Below are 8,777 nucleotides of genomic sequence, written 5' to 3' on the forward strand. Positions count from 1 at the left end.
ATTAATTCTGGCTGTTGGAGTTGTATGTTGTTGTTGTTGTTATGTGCCATGGAGTCAGTTCTGACTTGTAGTGACCCTGTACAGGGTTTCTGAGGTTGTAAATCTTTATGGGAGCAGAAAGCTTCGTCTTTCTCCCATGGAACAGCTGGTAGTTTCGAAGTGCTGACCTTGTGGTTCACAGCCCGATTCATAACCACTATGTTACCAGAGCTCCTATAAATTCTGTTTATTTGCCTATAAAATAGAACAAATTCCACTACAATGACCTTAAGAAGATACGCCACATAATGTTCTGATTATATTAGAATTTCAGTGACAAACAGCACCAAGAATTGCTTAAAATCAGGGGCTCTGACTAGTATGAAGAAAAATTTTCATTACATATCAATTTCACTTTCAACCCACATTTGACCTTCATTTGATTCACTTTCTGGGAGTCAGCCTCATAGTTCTTGGCTTAAAATGAGCAGCAGGAGCCTCAGATTTAGAACTTGTTATACTTATTTCCTAGTTAATGAGACAAAATTAATTTTTAAAATCTGCTTAGGAAAAACCTATATGGTTTTTCCTACTCAGGACCATTTTTGAGGCCCTGAGCTCTCTGCTCATCATTCATTGTATGATTATCACTAGGTTTCACTTCATACATGATGGTGTGGTGGTTGTATGTCCCCGAAGTCAGTTCCAACTTACAGTGACTCTGCACAGGGTTTCCAAGGATGTAAATCTTTACAGGAGCATAAAATTCCATTTTTCTCCCATAAATACCTGGTAGTTTCAAACTGCTGGCCTTGCAGTTAGCAGCCCAATGCATAACCCACTACACCACCAGGACCCCTTCAGTTCATACGTGCATGAGTTTATTTATTCTTTCATTTTTTTTTTTTTAAGTGTGAACACGTCTCTGTGATCAGTGGGTGGCTGCAGAGAAGTTCTCTAACTAATACACTTGTCTTAATCTTATTAAAGTTCCTTTAAAAAAAAAAAAAAAAGGTTCTACCCAAACAGTGGAGTCCTGATGTGGTGCTGTAGAATATGCACTTAATTGCAAGATCAACAGTTCAGACTTACCAGCCACTCCTCAGAAATCCTATACACGGTCGTTATGAGTTGAAACAACTAAACGGCATTTAACAGTAACAATCCAAACAGTGGCTTCCAAGGGGATTTTCTGGGCCAGTTAAATTCAAGACAAAGAGATCAGCTCAGAAGATTATAGTGACTGTTTTTAGGATTTCAAAAGGGTCATTTTAACAGATTTTCTGGAAAGGCACAGGACTATCATGGGGGCTTTGCCGAGGAATTGTTTCCCATCATGAAGGGCTGTCCTACAAGAATTGCACTGGGAAATCTTACTTCATCCACCCTACAGCCCTGCTGATCTTGCCCTTCAGACTTCTTTTTGATCCCTAATCTCAATGAACATTTAAAATTTGAGTCCCTCAAGGATGCCCAAACTGGCATTTTGACATAGCACAGCAATCTTTTAGGAAGGGTTAGAGACACTGACTTCAGAAGTGAATAGTCCGAGATGGGACACATGTCAAGAAACAATACCTTCACATGTTGATGTTTCTGTCTAAGAAAAGTTCCTGAGTTTGTAGCAATACCTTTTGGCTTACCCTAGCATAGCAAGCACAGTGCCTTGAAGCCATGCCCATGTAACTGTTATCTGTTTAATTGAATTGCCCCTGCTATAATCTTTTAAGTGACAAATCCTCTGAAACTACAAGTTTGGAGTTAGCTAAGTATAAAACATATTTCAAGTATGACTTTATTTCACTTCAATACAACAAAATTTTAGAAACTATTTTAATAGCTATTTCAAAAACTAGAAATCAACAGCCATAAAACTGAAGATTTGGCATGGTATTAGCACAAAGTGTCCTATATAATTATAACAAACACACATTAGTAAAACAAATTTTAGAATACATGCTATTGAATGAATGTATGAGCAATACTACATGAACTGTTCATCATAAATCAAACTCGAATGGGGCCAACGTAAGACTTTCAATAAACTCATCAATAATGAATTACCCAGTGTCTCCTATGTGCAAAAATGCACTATTCTAAGACCTAATAGATGTAAAAGAGGTTGTCCCAGAGGAAATGAGATTATTAACTAGAAAACAAATAACAATAAGACGGCTGCCTCCTAACTTACAACTAACTGTTCAGTTGCCCAGGAAATCAGCAGGGCTAAGCAATGGTTTAACATTACACAATGATGCAATCTAGGACATCTTAAGCTAAATGGCTTTTGAAAGTGACTTAATGTTGTACTGGTTTGAAAAGGGCCTTTGATGGAGGAAGTGGCTTAGGTGGCTACTTAGATACTTAGATAAAGAATGGAATCAAGGCATCTCATTATTACATCCAAATTAGCTAGATGGCACAAAAGGTTCCTAGGTGCTTACAGAGAAAGCCAGTCCTTAGAGGACACAGAAAGCTGTGACATTCTCCCTTCTTCATCAGCTACATCCCACAGAGTTGGCTGTTGTGCAGAACATTAAGTAAGATGCAAGAGAAATCAAGTCTCTTGCCAGGTTTCCCATGGCATAAGTAACAGTTGTGGCTATTAAACCACCACCAGGGGACATAGCTAGAGCCACATCCCAAGTAGAGACCTTGGGAGGCAGCTGCTCCACAAAGAACTTTATCCAAGGCCACCAGGAGGACCTCAAAATAAGGTCAGTTCAGCACCAGGGGAGTGGCATGCATGCTTCCGCATCACCATGCCTTAGATTTAAGAATCAATATTCGAATTCGGGTATTGACAGAAAAAGCTTGTGCTTTTAAGTGTGACTCACAGGAGAAAGATGAAGTCCTCTGTTTCTGAAAAATTAACTACTCCTCCGTATTTGTTACAAAGCTTCTACCTTTACAGTTGTGACAATAGCAATTAGCCACAGTAACAATTACTCACTATTGAATCATAAGAATCTTATCCCCATCTCTTCACCAGACCCATCTAGACAAGATGAAAACTATTCAGTGGAGATTCTACCTTCCCCCTACTCGGAAACTAAACTCCCTCTTGAAAACTTGTAAAGTTTAGTTTACAAGTCAACCAGTGACTTGTAAAGTCGCTTCGTGCCTTTATCACCCCCTCATTTTAGGTAGCCAATGTCTATGTTGCCTGTCTCTAGCTACCCTGTATACAGAGGGGATAGGATTGATACTTGATGTGAAGACTCCTTCCCTCACAGCTGGTATTGTGAGCTATTACATCCATTAAAAGGATGTTAATTTCATCAAATTGTAGCAATTTACATTCATTTCCTTTATCAAAAAAAAATTTTTTTTTAATCATTGTCTAGTTGAGTTCTGATTATCAAGCCATCAAGGCTAGGTCAGATGGGTACTATCTTCAAGTTTGGGCATTCTTGTGCATCTCCCCTCACTTCATATCAGTTGGATGCTTCACTCTCAGCTCTAGTTCTCTGTGGCTATATCCTTGTCCATGGGCTCAGGAGTTCCCAGCCTTTCCCCTTCTCTCTCTCATTTCCAAGTCAACGGAAGTCTATGGAACGTGAATGAACTCAGCCCATTTCTTCATTGCTGCCTTTCCCTACTCTTCCACTCACCAGTAGACCAACATGGTTGCTAGCAAGCTTACATGCCTGTTCATGTATTCCCTTTGAGTTTCAGCCTTAGAGGGGAGTTTGTCCTGAAGGGACTTGATTGTGTGCCTTGATGGCTCCCTAGTGAACAATTTGCTTGTTCTTGTAGTAGCCGATCACACTGCCATTTTTGTTTTGGATTTTTCTTGCTGATCTTTCTTTGACAATGTATCTGTTGTTCTAGCTGTTTCAGGCTGGTCTGCTCGTCCTTTCTAGTGGGAATGCCCCACCTCAGAAGGTTCTGGATGGGGCTCGAGAATATATCTAAGGTCCTATACACTGTAAAAGTTCTGCAAAAAGCCTATTTCACTGGGTAAATTCTAGAACCCCTTTTAGGTATTCCAATCAGTTTTTGTTTTGTTTTTTAATTAGCTAAAAGTTGAGATAAATCAAGCACCACTTGAGTATCATCAATCCTAGGAACAAAAGATGATCCACAAAAGGAATACAAACCCAACTAAACATCAACAGCTCATGCGCACTGAAGCACAACAGTTGCCAGCAAAGTTACCACCACAATTTGAGGAAAACCCAAAGTACATGCTTCAGTTGCTATTATTAGAAACATGCACACAATAATCACATCTTGAGAGTCAACATTGCTCAACTATGAATTTTCTAGGACACAGAGGAACAAAATACAAATCCTTTGCTGAAGTTCAAGTTACCTTCTATTACACTGTAGGATTAGGATTACAGTTACAAACAGCTTTACAAAAGGGCCCTGAAATTTCAAAACAGTTAAACACAAATTAATTTTTCCCTCCTTTTTATGTGCCCCATCGGTTACAGTACCTCTGTTTTTAATGACAGTCCACTGTTAAAGAATATTATTGCAACAGCAATGTAGGTTACAGTTATTTCTGGCTTCAGTGGTCCTAAAAAGAGAAAAAATGAATTATTGTTATGAAAGAACTTCCAGTAGATAGAATCTATTGGAGGAAACAAATGATCCTTTAAATATTAGTGTTGCCCTAATGAGCTACAGCCCTACAGAGTTAAATAAGCATCTGCTGTAGCATGAGAACTAGAGCAGGGATAGCATGGCTATTTGGTGATAACACCACCAGCTGCCATCCAGTAGACTCCAACTCATAGTGACCCTATGAGTGTCAGAGTAGAACTGGGCTCTACAGAGTTTACAGTGACTGGTTTTTTGGAAGTAGACAGCCAGGCCTTTCTTCTGAGGCACCTCTAGGAAAACTCAAGCCTCCAATCTCTTGGTTAGCATTCGAGTGCATGAACCATTAGCAAATCCTCCTTATTATATCTCCTAATTATATCTGCCAGTGATTATATAACCAGCTTTTACAGACAATCAAAACTCCCCCAAAACAAAAGAAGAGAGACAGTGAAAAAAACAGTTTTCTCTTTAACAGGTATTTTATTCCTTCTGAGATATGCATCATGTCATCAGTTCTGCCAAGTGCCCAACAAATATTTATTGGGCACTTATTATGCATTACTTACTATGTGAATGAGATAAAACTTACAAAGTACTTCACAATGCACTGTTATGACTACAACCATTATTAGGTTGTGCCAGGCCCTAAGGATACTGTGGTGAATTAGACAGAACCAAACAGACATGGTCCTTGAACTACACAGAGGACTTTGGAGTTACACCGGAAACACAGCAAATGGGTCAAATCTATATGTATGGCAAGGACAACACTGATATTTAAATCCTTTGCGACTTGTACACAATTAGTCTGAAGATCTAATGTGCTAACAAAGAACAACATTCTTTAAAAAGACACTGGTATGATATCATGCCATTTTGCACCTATGTGCCAGTGGTTTACAAGTAAAGGTGGTTTGGGCCCCCACCCATACACATGAGACATTTGGCAATGCTGAGAAACCATTTTTGGTTGTCATAACTTGCTGGGAGGGGTTTGAGTATGCTACTGGCATCTAGTGGGTAGAGATCAGGACTATTATTAAACATCCTAGAACGCATAAATAACCCCAATAACAACAAAGTATTATCTGATCCAAAGTATCAATGGTATGAGGTTGAGAAATTCTGCTATGTGCCATATTTTTTATATCTGAGTTTATCTCTGTTCTGAATTGAATTGTGTCCCTTAAAAAGGTATGTTAAAGTCTTTAAACTCCCATCTCTGTGAATCGAACCTGGTCTGCAAATAAAGGCTTTGAAGATGCTATCCGTTAACAAGAGGTCACATTGGAGCAAGGTGGTACAATCTGATGAGCATCCTTATAATGGAGAAGAGACACAGACCCACCCAGAAAAGAAATATAACCTACAACTAACTGCAAGACAAGAAATGCATGGGGCTACCAGACAAGCTGGACTCTTGGTGTGAAGCTATAGCATAAGCATTGCTAACTTCAAGGTTGGTAGTTCAAACCCACCAGCCGCTCCTTGGAAACCTTATACAAGGTCACTATGAGTTGGAACCGACTTGACGACACTTAACAGCAATAACACCACCAGACAAGCTGGGAGAGACAATAACAGACCTTCCCTAGAATCTTCAGGGAGAGCATGGCCCTGCTGACATCCTGAATTCAGACTTGTCTCCAATACCATGAGACAATCCATTTCAATTCTTATTCTTATAAGAGACCCACTAGTACTTTGTTATGGCAGCCTTAGGAAAGGAAACTAATAAAGAACACTGGTAGCGCAATGATCAAGCGCTCGGCTGCAAGCTGTAAGGTCAACAGTTTAAAGCTCCTGGGGCGAAAACACCTGGCAAGCTGCTCCAATAAAGATTGTTGTTAAGTACCGTGGAGTCGGTTCCAACTCATAGTGACCCTGCAGAGGGTTTCTGAGGCTGTAAATCTTTATGAGAGCCTCTTCTTTCTTCCACAGAACAGCTGGTAGTTTCCAACTGCCGACCTTGAGGTTAGCAGCCCAGTTTGTAGCCACTACACTACCAGAGCTCCTTAAAGATTACCGCCCAGGAAACCCACTAGGGAGGTTTTACTTTGTCCTACAAGGTTCCTATGAGTCAGAATGGACTCAATAGCACACAATAGCCACAAGAGAGAACTAAGACAACATTTGCCATTCCATCAGCCTCCTTAAATAAAACAAAGGGACCACAAACTTGAGTTTTCTATGCTCTGCAGTTCTACATCATACCTACAGATATCGCCCAATGTATAAATAAAAGACCAAACACAGGAAAAATCACCATTCATTTCACATACATTCATTGAGCACTTAAACTACGTCTTAGCACTTGCATAAAAGAAAAAGTGAAGAAGGAGAGATTCCACTCAAGAATTGCAATAAATGCTTTTCAAAACCTAGCACTTATGGGGATCGTTTGGCAGAGATCTGAGGAAAACAGCAAAAAGGAGAAGTTAAGCATAAAAGGCATTACGTGTCAGGGCAGTTACGTTTGTTCAAAAACTTTTTTAAAAAACAAAGGTACGTTATTTTTCTACCTGTGAGTGCCTTAGCAGCTGACACCTAAAACTGATATTTCCTCAATAACCAAGAAAGGTGATTCAGGAGCAGATTTTAAAGTCAAGGGAAACTGGTTTCTTTTGAAAGCAGGTGCCTAAAACAAATTTAAAATATGCTGGGTTTGTTTTGGTTTGATTCTTTGATATAGGTAGGGGGAGGTATTATTATTTAATATAATTTTATTGTTTCCTCCAGTCCTCTACATCTTATGAGACCTTGTATCACAAGGTCAACAGTATGCCCACAGTAGTGCTTCCAGAAATTCTACATAATAAGATTTAGAGATAGCAATATGGTTGCAAGTGAAAGCTAGGGACATGTCCAAAGATAATCTCTGCCACAAGCACACAGCTTTTACTTCAATCGCAAGTTTTTTTGGTATGGCTAAAGCATTTACTTTAGCTGGCCAACAGCTGCACTTTTTAAGAAGCTAACTTTACCATGCTAAACACACACATAAATAATAAATATTAATTAATGGCAACCACACTCATCTGTCAGTTTGCCCGACTGTGGTGGCTTGTGAGTTGCTGTGATTCTGGAACCTATGCCACCAGTATTTGAAACACCAGCAGGGCCACACATGGTGGACAGTTTTCAGATGAGCTTCCACACAAAGACAGACTAAGAAGAAGGAGAGACAAACTACTTTCGAATATTTAGTCACTGAAAACGTAATGAATAGCAGAGACACTGCCAGATATAGTGCCATAAGATGAGCCCCTCAGGTAGGAAGGCACTCAAAATGCAACTGGGGAAGAGCTGCATCCTCAATGGAGAGTTGATCGCCATGACACAAATAGAGGGAAGCCCTTGGGACTTTTATTTTCTGATGGGGCACAACTCAAAATAAAGAGAAATAGCTGTAAGCATCCATTAATAATCGGAACTTGGAATGTATGAAGTATGAATCTAGGAAAACTGGAAATTGTCAAAAATGATATGAAACACAGTAACATCTATACACTAGGCATCAGTCAGCTGAAATGGACTGGTATTCGCCATTTTGAATCTGACAATTAGATGGTTTACTAAATCACATGGTTTACTCTATTGAAGAGAAATGGCGTTGTATTCATCATCAAAAAGGACATATCAAGATCTCTCATGAGACACAACATTATCTGTGATAGAATAATATCCATGCACCTACTGGGAAGATCAGTTAATACCACTATTATTCAAATTTTTGTACCAACCACTAAAGCCAGAGAGGATAAAATTGAAGAATTCTACTACCTTCTTCAAGAAGCTCAGGTAGCGTAGTGGTTATGAATTGGGCTGCTAATCTCATAGTCAGCAGTTCGAAATTACCAACTGCTCCACAGAAGAAAGATGATGCTTTCTGCTCCTGTAAAGATATACAGCCTCAGAAACCCTGTACAGGGTCGTTCTGAGTTGGAACCAATTCTACGGAACGGAAAGACAACCACCTTCTTCAGTCTGAAATTAATCAAATATGCAGTCAAGATATATTGATAGTCACTGGCACTTGGAATGCAAAGGTTGGAAAAAAAGAGGAACCAGTAGTTGGAAAATATGGCCTTGATGACAGAAATGATGCTGGAGATCGCATGATAGAATTCTGCAAAACCAATAATTTGTTCATTTCAAATACTTTTTAAAACAGCATAAAAGACGACTGTATGTAATTGACGACTACAAGAACAAGCAAGTAGTTCACCTGGGAGCCATCAAGG

The 8,777-nt window shown here is 39.4% G+C and overlaps 1 protein-coding gene across 1 annotated transcript in view; it reads right to left on the reverse strand.

The window, feature by feature from the left end:
• Window positions 1–8,777, reverse strand: part of SLC10A7 (solute carrier family 10, member 7) — a 390,178-nt gene that overhangs the window by 369,613 nt on the left and 11,788 nt on the right. Inside the window, exon 2 of the mRNA XM_006872278.1 lies at window positions 4,425–4,507. Within this exon, the coding sequence (XP_006872340.1) occupies window positions 4,425–4,507 (83 nt within the window). The remainder of the gene's footprint in view (window positions 1–4,424; window positions 4,508–8,777) is intronic.

This window comes from Chrysochloris asiatica, unplaced genomic scaffold (assembly GCF_000296735.1).
Source record: "Chrysochloris asiatica unplaced genomic scaffold, ChrAsi1.0 scaffold00190, whole genome shotgun sequence".
Taxonomy (NCBI): domain Eukaryota; kingdom Metazoa; phylum Chordata; class Mammalia; order Afrosoricida; family Chrysochloridae; genus Chrysochloris; species Chrysochloris asiatica.